The 14,341-nt window shown below is 37.8% G+C and overlaps 1 protein-coding gene across 2 annotated transcripts in view; it reads left to right on the top strand.

Annotated features, from left to right (window-relative positions):
* UBTD2 (ubiquitin domain containing 2) overlaps positions 1 to 14,341 on the top strand; it is a 65,123-nt gene that overhangs the window by 11,302 nt on the left and 39,480 nt on the right. Inside the window, exon 1 of one of the 2 annotated variants that reach the window (XM_058723444.1) lies at positions 4,905 to 4,935. The exons of the other annotated variant lie outside the window; for it this stretch is intronic. Coding sequence (XP_058579427.1) covers positions 4,920 to 4,935 — 16 coding nt within the window. The 5' untranslated portion in view covers positions 4,905 to 4,919. Of the gene's footprint in view, positions 1 to 4,904; positions 4,936 to 14,341 lie in introns of those variants that run through there. 2 annotated transcript variants of the gene reach the window in all.

Raw genomic sequence — 14,341 nt, 5'->3', positions numbered from 1 at the left:
GTTTGTCCCACATCAGTTTTTGTCTATGGTCCTAGGTTTCTGGCACATGGAAAGAGTTTGCACAAAGATTCTGCAGACGTGCCTGAGTTTTAATCTCTTGAAAACGTCTGCATTATCTGTGGTGCTTTGGGCTCCGTTTCTTACATTGTTGAAAGAAGAGAATGGATTAGATCATCTTTGTCAAGATTATATCTTAATTCTTTTTTAAAATATTTTTAATGACAGTTTTCAAGCATATTGAAAAAATTAATATAATAAACATTTGAATATCCGTCACTTAGATTAAACAGTGTGTGTGTGTGTGTGTGTGTGTGTATTTGCTTAACTGAGAGTATAGACATCATGATACTTCAACATGTAAATACCATTATCACTCCTAAGAAGATTATTCCCTAAGATCAAGTCCATATTGTCCCAAAATGCCTTTTATAGCTATTTTTTTCAAATTAAGATCTATTCAGCATTGAGACATTGCATTTGTTTTTGTATTTAATTTTTTAAAATCTAGAACAGCTTCTCCCCTTTTCTTCCCTATGACATTGATTTTTTGAAGAGTATTATAGAATGTATCACATTCTGGGTTTGTCTGATTGTCATTTAGTGTATTTCTCTAGTCTCTGTATTTTCTTTAAACTGAAAATTTGGTAGATCTAATACTAACAGAATGTGATTATTTCCTAGGCTATACTGGATCCAAAATCCAAACTTTTCCCAGTTCTTTTCTCCTAACTTCCAACACTGGGATAATCTTTGATTACTGAATAAATCTGAACCTTATTTTCATTTTCCCACCCAGAAACAAGCTTAAGATCTACTGTCAGCCTGCAAGTCTACAGTACCCTATTATTAACTATAGTCACTGTGCTGTACATTATTAGATTCTCAGAGTTTATTCTTTTTATAACTGAAAGTTTGTACCCTTTGTATCTACATTTCTTTCTTTCAGAGTGTGAGTGGGGGAGGGCAGAGAGAGAGGGGGAGACAGAATCCGAAGCAGGCTGCAGGCTCTGAGCTGTCAGCACAGAGCCTGATGCAGGGCTCAAATGCGCAAACTGTGAGATCATGACCTGAGCTGAAGTCAGCCATTTAACCGACTGAGGCACCCAGGCTCCCCTCCTTTCTCTCATTTTTATAAAAAGGTTCTATCATTTTTTTTAAAATTTTTTTTAATGTTTATTTATATCAGAGAGAGAAAGAGAGCACAAGTGGCAGAGGGGCAGAGAGAGATGGAGACACAGAATGTGAAGCAGGCTCCAGGCTGTCAGCACAGAGCTGGACATGGGGCTCAAACTCACAAGCCGTGAGATCATGACCTAAGCTGAGGTCGGACGCTTAACGGACTAAGTAAGCCACCCAGGTGCCCCTATCATGGTTATTTTTTGACATTACTTATCTTCTCGGGATGTAAGCTGCATTGGCCTGGTACAGACTTCATTATACTTGAGGTTTCATAATACCTTAGACTCAGTTAACTGTTGCATGACATACGTTTTTGACTTTATAATGGTGTTAGGGAGAAAGTAAAATTCCACTAATAGAAGACTTATTTAATTCTAGAACAAGAGCTCTTTGTTAACTAGAACCATATAGTGTAATGAAAAGTTCCAGTTCCACCTCTGTCTCTCTCTATCTAGTATGACCTAAAGTCACTTGACTTCCCCATTTCTTGTTTTTTTCTTATCTATAAAATGAGTATGTTTGTTGGATGAGATCAGTATACTCAAACTTTTTTAACAGTTGAATCTCCTTTTTTTTAGGTATACCTTACATTGAATACTAAAGTATCAGCCTCAGCATTTCATTTTCTTTTATTTTGATTGTACAGTCACTAAAAAAAATTAGAGTCTCATAAAGTTCTATAGGTTTTTTTTTGAAGTTTGAATCACTATCAACTGTACTCAGAACTTCAACATTATGTCTTCCAGTATTGTGACTTACGTTATCTTTTCATTAAGCATTGTTGAGTTACTTTTTGCCATGAGAGAATATGCTGAGCAGGTATATCTAAACTTGCTGTGACATTTAATGGGGCCCAGACCTGCATAGTACCATATTAGTGTGTTCACTGGTACATTGTTAAATGAGTGGACATGTGTGTGCCTGTATTAACGAAAGGCACCGTGCAGAGCTCTTGATTTCCCAATCAATGACCCATTTCAAGAAGTTCCCTAAGTTTCATATGTGCATAGAGAAAGTAAGAGAAGGTTTATTCCAATGTCACCATGATTAGTTTCATGATGAACATGTTTCATGATGGTCTGTATGTTTGAAATTTAACATTTGATGTGTGGGGTCTTGTTATTATGATTCTTAAAAAGTAACATATTTTACATATAATTTGAATCATGTTTGTAGAACTCTGAAGCAGCTGTTTTGTTTCCTTGAGTTCTTTGGAACCAGTTTTTAAAATTAGTTGATTAGATCCTAGGAAAAATCTTTAACACATAATTTCAGTCGGTTTTTCTCTATTCTCAGGATAGGCATACTGTTGTGGGCATTGTATTAGATATCTGTGATTTCATAGGATTACTGAAAAAGTACTATATGAATTAAGTATAAAACTTTAAGAGCAAACAAAAGAAAGGTAACACATTAAAAATAGCGAAGATGGGGGGGCCTGGTTGGCTTAGTCAGTAGAGCATGCAACTCTTGATCTTGGGGTTGTGAGTTTGATCTTGGGGTCATGAGTTCAAATCCCACGTTGGGCATAGAGCTTACTTAAAAAAGAGATAGTGAAGGGAATCAATGCGGTGGTAACTTGTGCCTATATCACTAATTGCAGTCTGGTTTTAGATCTGGAAGTTTGTTTACTGCCTGCATTTGACTTGCCTTTGCCAGGAATTAAAAGGGTAGTAACAAGCCCACAGGTGGTCTCTTTCTTCTGGAGCAACTTTTGGCTTCATAATGTACTCTGTAAGTGAAGCTGTTTCATTATTTAAGACATGAACTTTACCTCTCAGCCCATTTAAAGCTTGGCACTATTAGGCCTACTCTTCTCTCTGTCTGACACAGCTTCACTTTTCTCCTTTCTCTCTTGGGTATCAAATATTTCAGCTCTTTGTCTACAATTCAGGCATGCTTGTATTATGTTTAAACTTTGGAGTTTCAGGGGTGTCTGGGTGGATTAGTCGGTTAAGCGTCTGACTGTTGATTTTGGCTCAGGTCATGATCTCATGGATCCGTAGGATCAAGCCCTGTGTCAGGCTCCGTGCTGGCAGTGCAGAGCCTGCTTGGGATTCTCTCTCTCCCACTCTGCCCCTCCCCCCCCTTTCAAAATAAATACATAAACATTAAAAAAAAGAAAACTTTGGAAGTTCAGGCAGGAAGTGCTTAATGGAAATGGGGTTGATAAATGAGATCTTGTGTTTGAAAGATTTGACTGTGGCTTATGAAGGAAGAACCAGAATGAGATGATGCTGAGAGGGACCTAGTAGGTGAGGTCTGATGTCTGTCATATATGTTAGTCAGACTTTGCTTATAAAGAGTGGACTATATTGAGATAAAACAAAGAAGGAATGTCAGTGAAAGAAAGATCTTCGCATCTAGTGAGCAAGGCTTGGATTTTCTTTCCTTTTCAAGGCCTTTGACCTTTTCACTTAGTATTTATTTACATAGTAAATATTTGCTATGAAATGCTTTTTTATTAAGTTCTTAAAAATAGCCTGGCCCTTCCTCATTTTTTTAATTGCTTTTAGAAATTATTTGTTTACTTGTTTATTTCTTACTTGCCTCACAATATTATAAGCTCTGAAATAATAAATGGATAATTGTGACTGTTTTATCACTTGGAGAATGAAAAGTTTACTACTTGGCTTTAGTTATTTAATTTGATTTTTGGATGAAATTATTTTATTACTAGTTCCTTAGTTGTATGAAAGCCCATTGTCTTATAGAGACTCCTCACCATAATTAACTCTGGGATAAATACTTATTTGCCCAACTGAAGGAGGCAGTGATCTAATTTGCTTGTTAAGGTCTCCCTGCTTATTTTGTGTGTATTTTTGTTATTTTCTCCTGTCATCCTTAGCAAACCTAGTGATGATTTGAATTGCTTTGCATATGAAAAGAGTTAATTATATTTATAGCCCAGTAGAATTGTTAGGCTGCCCTTGAGCTGAATTTGTGTTTACATTGAATGTAGCAGAAATCTAGTTTTCACATATAGCCTATAAAGTATTCTATTAACAGGGAATAATAAAGACACTCTTTATGAATTTTCTGAATGTAGGGGTTTTTGTTTGTTCATTTGGTGGGTTTTTTTCAGCAGACATTTTAGGGGATGTTAGAGGAGGGCAAAGTCTGAGGACAAGTTGTAGGATGAAACTGATCTTTGAAGTATTTTACTAAACACAAATTTCACTTTGGGGGTCTAACCCACACTCCTCCATGTAAAAAGTATAAGGAGCTTTGTGTTTGGGAGGAAATTAGTTACACAAATACAATATTATAACATGTAGCTCTTTAACGCATGCCTTGTGTTATGAGATATTTAGTAATGCAAATATATTTCGCACTTTTCATCCTGTTTTTACATATCAAAATCTCCCTGTTATTTGCACAGCAAACACATTGAGTATACCAATATGACAAACTGAGCGTACATACTGTTTCAACAGGGCCTACCACAGTGGCTTGTAAGTAACATATACATAAGAAATACTTGTTGAATGAGAGCTTGAAGTAATTCAGAGTAATGGCTTTTCGATTGTTTAAGGTTCACAAGTATAATTAATATGTGAGAAGAGCCATAATTGCAATACATAATCTTTCCCTTTGTTGTAGTTTTTGGTTTAAAAATAAATCTTCACATTTTCTTGATTCTTACAAGGACCCTTTGACTTTAAGGAAAGATGATGTTAATATCGCTAGTTCACAGGGGAGGAAACTGAAGCACAGAGATGTTTCGAATAAGGAATAAAATGAGTATCCCAAACTGTAAGCTCCATTTTCTGTTTTCTAACTCCATATCCTCTCCACAGATGGTGAGGGGTTTGGGTGGACTTTTCTTTCCTTGCTGCAGAAGTGTGTGTGTTTTTCCTTTGGGGCAATAAGCATAGTTGAAGTTAATGGAATGTGTTTCTTAAGGACTCTCATGTTCACTCTTGTATTCAAAATGGAGATGACAGCAGTAAAAAATGAGGTAGATAGTTGCCTTTGATCTTAGTCAATAAATTATCTTGCTTTTCACAAGATAGAAAATTTGAGCTAAGATGTTAGTTATCTAAAACTGGTGAAATGGAAAAAAGTGTTAGTCTTGTTCATCTTTTGTGCCCTTTTACTTGCTTATCTTTTGCACTTTTACCTCTGCCTCCTAACCTAGATTGAATGTTTTCAGCTTAAAACTCAGTTTACTCAGACTTGACCTTGAACTTCGCAGTTGAACTGTGTGGGGGAACAAGTTTTCTTGAGTTTCTTAAAGTACAAGAAAAGAAGGATTTGTCTAATCTGAAGAAAGCTTAATAAAGTTTTTCTAGGCCTGTCCTCTGAAATTACCCTTAGTATAGAAGTATTAGAAAATCGGTCTCAGGGGCGCCTGGATGGCGCAGTCGGTTAAGCGTCCGACTTCAGCCAGGTCACGATCTCGCGGTCCGTGAGTTCGAGCCCCGCGTCAGGCTCTGGGCTGATGGCCCGGAGCCTGGAGCCTGTTTCCGATTCTGTGTCTCCCTCTCTCTCTGCCCCTCCCCCGTTCATGCTCTGTCTCTCTCTGTCCCCAAAAAAAAAAAAAAAAAAGTTGGAAAAAAAAAGAAAATCGGTCTCAGATCCTAAAGTACTGATCACTCCAAGGGGTGAGTTGAAGGAGGTTACATGAAAGTTCTTTCTAATTGGTATATCCAGCAGTTAAAGGATGGGGATTGGAACCCAGAAGTGAATTAGTGTTTGTACTTAAAATGTCAGCATATGAATCATTGGAATTACCTTCTAGTTTTATAGCTGAGAAAAGGAACAGAGACCATCCATCTCCTGAATATGTCTTGCTCTGAAGGAGGAGGTGAAAACTATGTTGGTCCCATAATGTAGTTTCATTATAGTAGCTTGTGCTTTTTCTGGCAGTCCTCAATACATTTCTGCCTTGAACTTCAGTTACCCTGAATATAAGAATTTTAACTTGACGATTAAAAAGACTTTGGACCTTTAATCATTGATGTATTGCCAAAAATTAACACACGGGACCTATTGAACACACCCTTCTGTGAATTTGGCTTTTGCTTCTCTGAGTTTGTGATGGTTGCATCATGTTGTGGGTAGCTGTGTCTTCCTAAATGACTCAGAGTAGTTTATAAAGTCTTATAATTTTGAAGTGAAAAATTGAGATGTGTGCTACTACATATAAATAAGACATAATGAAAAGGAACTTGAGAAACAATAAAATGATACCTAGTACTCTGGAATGAACATTGAATAAGACACTTCAGCCTGTAACAAGAGCTCTGAGAATGGGGAGAGTTGCTTATCTGTTATTGAATGAAATGTAATATACCCTTGGAAGCAAGAAGGAGAGTATCTTTTTGCACTGGATCTGTCATGGGGTTGAAAATAGGTTCTTGGCTTGTATTTTTATTTTCTATATACCAACACTAAATATACTGACTAGAAATTATAATGTAACTGCCTAGGGCAAACAAATGACTGAAAAACATTTAACTTTTTTTTCTGGAACAATTGATCCTTAAGCATTTTAAGAAGGGAATAATAAACAGGGACAGAACTACATTTGAATGGTAAAGGTTGGTTTTTCAGTTTAGAATAAGGATGAATACTAAAAGCCTAAATATGAAAAGTGTGAGAAGTTCCACATTCATTTATTAAAAAAAATTTTTTTTAATGTTTATTCATTTTTGAGATAGAGACAGAGTGTGAGTGGGGGAGGAGCAGAAAGAGAGAGACACACACAGAATCTGAAGCAGGCTCCAGGCTCCATGCTGTCAGCACAGAGCCTGATGCAGGGCCTGAACTCACGAACCGTGAGATCATTCATGACCTGAGCTGAAGTCGGATGCTCAACCGACTGAGTCACCCAGGCACCCCAAACTTCCACCGTTTATTTTATTATTATTTTCTTATTATTTTTTTAATGTTTTTATTTATTTTTGAAGGAGAGAGACAGAGCATGAGCAGGGAAGGAGCAGAGAGACAGGGAGACACAGAATTCAAAACAGGCTCCAGGCTCTAAGCTGTCAGCACGGAGCCTGATGCGGGGCTTGAACTCACAAACTGTGAGATCATGATCTGAGCTGAAGTCGGACACTTAACCGACTGAGCCACCCAGGCACTCCAGTTCCAATATTTATTAAAGAGGGAAGAAAAAGAAGTTCTCAGATGAAACATCAAGGGAGATTAAAGAAAATTAAGATGTAGAGTAAAATTCAGTTTCCATTGAAAAATAGTTCTTATTTAATAATAGGTGGTATAAAACACGTTGGCAAGTTATTTTTGTACCGAAGTCTTGAGGGAAAATGTTATACAATTTTAATGAGTTGGAAAGTATTGACTAATGATATCTTTACATTTACTCCTGATATAGTCTAAAAGCTACTTACAACATTACTAAACTAAATCAAACCTGGATCACTTTGCTTTCTAGGTAAGAAAGGAGAGTAATTGAAGCTTTTGCACGCATGTGCGCACATGCACACACACATTATATATAATATACATAAAATATATATACACATAGAAAAAATATATATGTATGTACTCTTTTTTGGTATATTTATTCTTATATATAGTCTTCTCATGTTTTACAGGAGGACTTGTTTAGGACTAATTTTTTCTTACTGTATATATTTATGGTTATTTAAAAAACTTTTTAAGAACTCTTTGTGGGGCGCCTGGGTGGCTCAGTCAGTTAAGCGTCTGACTTCATTCAGCTCAGGTCATGATCTCACAGTTTGTGAGTTCGAGCCCCGCATCAGGCTGTGTGCTGACAGTTCAGAGCCTGGAGCCTGCTTAGGTTTCTGTGTGTCCCTCTCTCTTTGCCCCTCCCCAACACGCGCACATGCGCGCGCTCTCTCCCTCCCTCTCTAAAATAAACAAACAAAAAAAACACTCTTTGCAAAAAAATTTTTTAAGTCAAAAAGCGTATTTAAGGGGCTCCTGGGTGGCTGAGTCAGTTAAGCATCTGACTTCGGCTCAGGTCATGGTGTTGTGGTTTGTAATTTCGAGCCCTGCATCAGGCTCTGCACTGACAGTGAGGAGCCTGCTTGGGATATTCATTCTCTCTCTCTCTCTCTCTCTCTCTCTCTCTCTCTCTCTCTCTGCTCCTCCCCTGCATGTGCACGCTCTCTCAAAATAAAGTTAAAAAAAAAAAGTTTATTTAAGAAAAAGTAAATCACATTTATCTTAACACCTAACAAATATTTTGGTGTACATTCTTTCATGCTCAGGTTGTGTGCTGTATGTATAAAAGAGAGGGAGAGTAAGCACAAAAATCAGGCCATATATTCAGAGGAATGTGAAGTGCTTTTTAAAGTCATTGCAGCTATGCTTCTAGAGCAGTTATGACTTCTAGAGTTTGACTTTATGATGTTCTGGGATATAACAGAAATGTCATTGTTAGCTTTTCATTTTGGGAGGGTTTATCAGTATTTTTTCTAAAACTGACCTGACCTCACTGTCTGTTTTGTAGAGTCACCACAATGATGTGAGAGATGCGCATCCCACGACTTAATCTGAGGAAATGCAGTATAAACTAGAGCAAAGGGAATACCCTGCTGTAATTGGGCAAGTTACCCAAGACGTTTATGTGGGCAGTTTGTGAGAATACAGTATTTCTTAGGACATTACATCCTTCTGAACAGTGCAGTTAAATAAGCTAAAAGTAAAGCTTGGAGTTTTGTAATGGACATAGCTATAGATGCAATTTAAAATAATTAAGTGACATTCAAGATCTATCTCTTCCCATGAGTCTAACCCCAAGACAATACAGTTTCTAGTAGTTTTCCTGTTACTTAGATTGTTTCCATCACCCATCACTTTCTTATAACTTGGTGGAGAGGTAGAGAATTTGATGATTGAGTCCCGGTTCTGCTTTACAGATTTTGTGGCAAAATCTTGGACAAGCCAAAATCCCATTATGTTCTGTGGATCTGTTGAACGTACTCTTTGATTCTTACCTGTTCTTAAAATTAAGCGGGCTTTGATTGTACTTAAAACCAAAGGACTTGGCAAATGAATACAATTCAAGTGAAGTGCATTTACCCACATTTTTGCCCAACAATTTCTCAAGCAAAGGAAACTTTTCAGATTGAAAATGGAGACCCCCCCCCGCCCATAGAGTCTGATGGATCACTGGCTGGGACAGACACACATGCTTTGGGTAATTGGTATGTGCTGTCTGGGAAATAGTGTATAGTTTGGGCACTTAAAATCCATGCCAACTTGCTATGCCATCCTAAGCTCTGGTTTACACCTTTAACCTCATGGAGCCCTGCAACCTTATAGATGGATTGATTATCATGTGGGTTCACTTTGGGAGGGTAGGTGAAAGTCTAGGACCATGTTGAACATTAATCCAGTAACTCTTTTTTTTTTTTTTTTAAAGATTTTTTTAACGTTTATTTATTTTTGAGACAGAGAGAGACAGAGCATGAACGGGGGAGGGGCAGAGAGAGAGGGAGACACAGAATCTGAAGCAGTCTCCAGGCTCCGAGCCATCAGCCCAGAGCCCGACGCGGGGCTCGAACTCACGGACCGTGAGATCGTGACCTGAGCTGAAGTCGGACGCCCAACCGACTGAGCCACCCAGGCGCCCCTAATCCAGTAACTCTTAAAGCCATGAGGTAGTATAGTCCTAGTGGCTTAACAATATGAACCCTGGAGTCAGTCAATCTGGGGTTGAGTCCCAGCCGTACCATTAGTTTGATGATCTTTGGGAGATTTTTTATTTTTATTAATTTAACAGACATTTAGGTATTTTTTTTTTTAATATGCTAGGCAATGTTCTAATTGTGTCAGAGAAATACTACTTCATTAAATCTTTATCCAATTAAACTTATTTTACTTTTGTCATCTCCCTTCTCCTCCTCCCCACCTAGGTATTTTACCTTTTAAGTTTGTTTTCTCATTTTAAGATGGAGATTATACTGGAGTTGAACATTCAGTAGGACAGTATATGGATAGCACTCTACACAGTGGCTGGGCCATGGTAATCATTCTCTGTTGACTTACTGTTTCTGAGAAAAGCAGCATTATGTGGCAAACTGCTACCTTCTGATTGCTACCGTGATGTAACAATCAGAGTGATAGGAGTCATTCCCTGCAGGGTCTTCTAAATGCATACAGGGGCATTCCTGCAAATTCCTGAAGAATTTGAGTTGGTCAGGGAAAGTCTCTAAGAGTCTAACTCCATCCAGACACAGTCAGCACCTTTACATTGCCCTGGGTCTTTGGGGCCTGTTGAGATCTAGGTTAATACAATGGTTGCTCTCCCCAATCCAAATCTGTATCCAGGGGATTATCAGAGTCACAGATCTTTTTTGTTTGTTTTACTTTATTTTAAAAATAATCTCAGATTTACAGAAAGTTGCAAAAATGGTAGGAAGAAATTCTGTATACCCTTCATCCAGATCTCCCTAAATGTTATTTTGTTGTTTATAATATTCTTTCTTTGTATATACCTACATGTGTGTAAATACTTTTCTTTAATCATATGATTAAGTTGGAGACAGGAAATCTTTTTACCCAAAAATACTTTAGTATATATTTCCTAAGAGCAAGGACATTCTCTTATTTAACCACAATATAATGATCAAAATCATGACATTAATATTGATATCATGTTAATATTTGCTCTGTAGACTTTATTCAGTTTCACCATTGTCTTCCCTAGTATTCAAAGAAAATCACCCAGTATCATGCATTGTGTTTCGGTTGTCATATCTCTTTAGTCTACTTTAACCTGGAGCAGTTTAGGAGACTTTATCTTTCATGACCTTGGTATTTTGAAATGTACATACAGGCCAGTTATGTACATTTCAAATGTACAGTCAGAGTGTTCCATCAATTTGAATTTTCTGATGTTTCCTCATGCTTAGATACCTCATGATTAGGTAATACCACAGAGATTGTGTCCTTCCTAGTGCATGATGTCAGGAGTCACATAATGTCTCTTTTTCCATTATGGGTGATGTCGATTTTGATCCGTTCTGGTGCTAGCCATATTTCTTCACTATAAAGTTAACTTTTTCCCTGTACAAATAATAATCTAGTAGGGAGAAAAAAAAGTATCTAGTAGGAAGATTGAGTATATGTAAATATTTTGTTTCTTATCAGACAGGTCTTAGTTTTAGCATCCATCGATAATTCTTGTCTCAAACAATTATGGTGGTTGTCAAATGGTGATTTTTTTCTAATTTCATCACTTCTTTTAATTATTAAATTTAATGTAAGAAAGAGCCCTTGTCTCCTCCATTCATTTACTTATTGTATTAGTACAGTAATGTACTAATGGTTTTCTGTTTTATTCCATGAGGTATAATCTGTTACCATTGTCATTTATTTTGATGCTTAAATGGTACCATATTGGCCAGTGGGAGCTCTTCCAAGCTGGCCTCTTTTCCTTTGACATGGCTTGATTATTTGTTGAGCACTTATTTGTTTTCTAGTATTGTTTGCTAGTATAATTGTTTTCTGGTATAACAAGATGTTTCAGGCTCATTTTGTATTTTTACCTGTCACAGCCCTGTAATCAGCCAGGGATCCCTGGTTCCTTTTAGTGGAGAATGATATTTGGAAGCCAGGATCTAGATTCCAGGTGTATTTGGTTCTATTGGAGTGGCATTGCTTCTAGATTCTCTCAGTGAAAAGAGTTAGGATAGATAATAAATATGTAGATATATAGGTATAGATACAGATATATCCCTAAATATAAGTGACACATATGTGTGTATAACACACATCTCTATCTTTTTATGTATTAAAAACAGTGAGTTCATAATGATATCTAGCATTCCCCTGCCTATATTTACAATTGTATTTCTCACAGTGAAAACTTTGGCTCTCAGTTTCCACAATATATTTATTTACTCAATCTTAGAATATGTACTTTTGGAATTGCTAATTCATTTTATTGTGAAAAGCAAAACTACCAACTGGAATTGTTTACAGTTCTTTATGTCTTTAGCTTAAGGGTAAAATTACTAACAAAAGAGGTGCCTGGGTGTCTCAATCAGTTAAGCCAAGTAAGCGTCCAACTCTTGATTTTGGCTCATGTCATGATTTCACCCTTTGTGGGATCCAGCTCTGTGTCGGTTCCCTGTTTAGGATTCTCTGCCTCACTCTGCCCCTCCCCCACTCACACTTGGGAGCATGTTCCTCTCTCTCACTCTCTCACAAAATAAACTTTAAAACAAAATTACTAACAAAATTTCTGTCCTCTGAAGTTTAAGTTAGATACACTTTTTTAAGTTTTCTTTTTTTTTTTTTAAGTTTACTTATTTGTTTTGAAAGAGAGAGAGAATCCCAAGCAGCTTCTGTGCTGTCAGCACAGAGCCTGATGCAGTGCTCGAACTTACAAACTGTGAAATCATGACCTGAGCCGAAATCAAGAGTCACTTAACCTGGGGCGCCTGGGTGGCTCAGTCGGTTAAGCTTCCGACTTCAGCTCAGGTCACGATCTCGCGGTCCGTGAGTTCGAGCCCCGCGTCGGGCTCTGGGCTGATGGCCCAGAGCCTGGAGCCTGCTTCCGATTCTGTGTCTCCCTCTCTCTCTGCCCCTCCCCCGTTCATACTCTGTCTCTCTCTCTGTCTCAAAAATAAATAAGCGTTTAAAAAAAAAAAAAAGTCACTTAACCAGTTGAGCCATCTTCTTTTTTTTTGAAAAATTTTTAATGTGGGGCTTAAACTCACAACCCTCGAGATCAAGAGTCACATGCAGCTGACTGAGCCAGCCAGGTGCCTCTCTGCTTCTTTTTTTTTTTCCCCAGGAAAAAGACAAGAGCCCCAAATAAGTGTCCTTGCCCCGTATTTATTCAGATCAGAAGGCTTGCAAATGTGATAGGCGTGTATAAAGAGATAAACTAGGAACATTAACTTGTGGATGTGAGGGGGAAAAGGGGATTTTAAAGATATACAGTGTTTGGGGTTTGGGTCAATATAAAACAAAATCCAGGCGCCAGGCAGGTGGGTAGATGGTTGTTAACAGCAGACAGGAGGCGCCGCACCTGTTTATCTTTGCCAGCCTAGGGGATGAGACAGATAGGGGGAATAACCTCAGGGTTAATATGCCACCTTTTCTTTTGTTAACCATCTCCACTCTGGGCTGCTTTGCCTGCAGCGCAGTGGTCCAAAGTCCAATTCACCAATTTTACCTAACCTGGCCCCAATCTCCTATGGATGGAAGCAGCTTTCTGCTATGGGGTGCTTTCACCTTGAATATCTAATCTTGTTATTCCTGTGTGCCATTTCTATTTCAGGCCTTTGCCTCTCTCTCTATTTTTGGGGGCTCAGCAACACCTCCCTATGTTGGGGTGCTTTGCACCTCCCTATTCCTGGCACCTTTGTGCCTCCCTATTCTCGGGGTGTCTTTGCACCCCCCTATTCTTGGAGTGCCAATCTGGTTTACCCAGACTCGGGTGTGAGCATTATATTGACTTTGTATTTCTTTGTGTCTTGTTAACCCATTGGTGTAAACTCAGGGGATTCCTAAGCTTATCCCCCACAGGGGTGCATATATCCTTTAGAAGTAGTTTTTTTTTTTTTTTCTTTTGTATTCTTTGGGTAAGTACCCATTAGTCCAATTGCTGCATCACAAATTAGTTCTATTTTCAATTATCTGAGGAAATTCCATACTGTTTTTCAAAATGGCAGCAGCAATCTGCATTCCCAGCAGAAGTGCATGAGGGTTCCTTTTTCTCCACATCCTCGCCAACATTAGTTTTTTTCTTACTGATTTTAGCCGTTCTGACAGGTGTAAGGTGATACCACGTGGTAGTTTTGATTTGCATTTCCCTGATCATGAGTGATGTTGAGCATCTTTTCATGTGTCTGTTGGCCATCTGAATGTCTTCTTCGTGGAAATGTCTGTTTGTGACTTGGGCCCATTTGTATACTGTATTGTTTTCTGGCTGTTGAGTTGTATAATTTCTTCATATATTTTGGGTACTAACCGTTTATCAGCTATGTCATTTGCAGATGTCTTCTCCCATTTAGTAAGTTGCTTTTCAGTTTTGTTGATTGTTTCCATCGCTGAGCAGGAGCAATTTATTTTGATGTAGCCCCAATAGTTTAATTTTGTTTTTATTTCCTCTGCCTCAGGAGACACTCTAGAAAAATGTAGCCATGGCCTAGCATAATAAAAACTTATTCTTTTTTTAAATTTTATTTATTTGTTTTTTATTTTTTTA

Source organism: Neofelis nebulosa, chromosome 1 (genome assembly GCF_028018385.1).
Source record: "Neofelis nebulosa isolate mNeoNeb1 chromosome 1, mNeoNeb1.pri, whole genome shotgun sequence".
NCBI lineage: Eukaryota > Metazoa > Chordata > Mammalia > Carnivora > Felidae > Neofelis > Neofelis nebulosa.
Note: the sequence above shows the minus strand (reverse complement) of the source record. Positions and strands in the feature narration are given on the sequence as shown.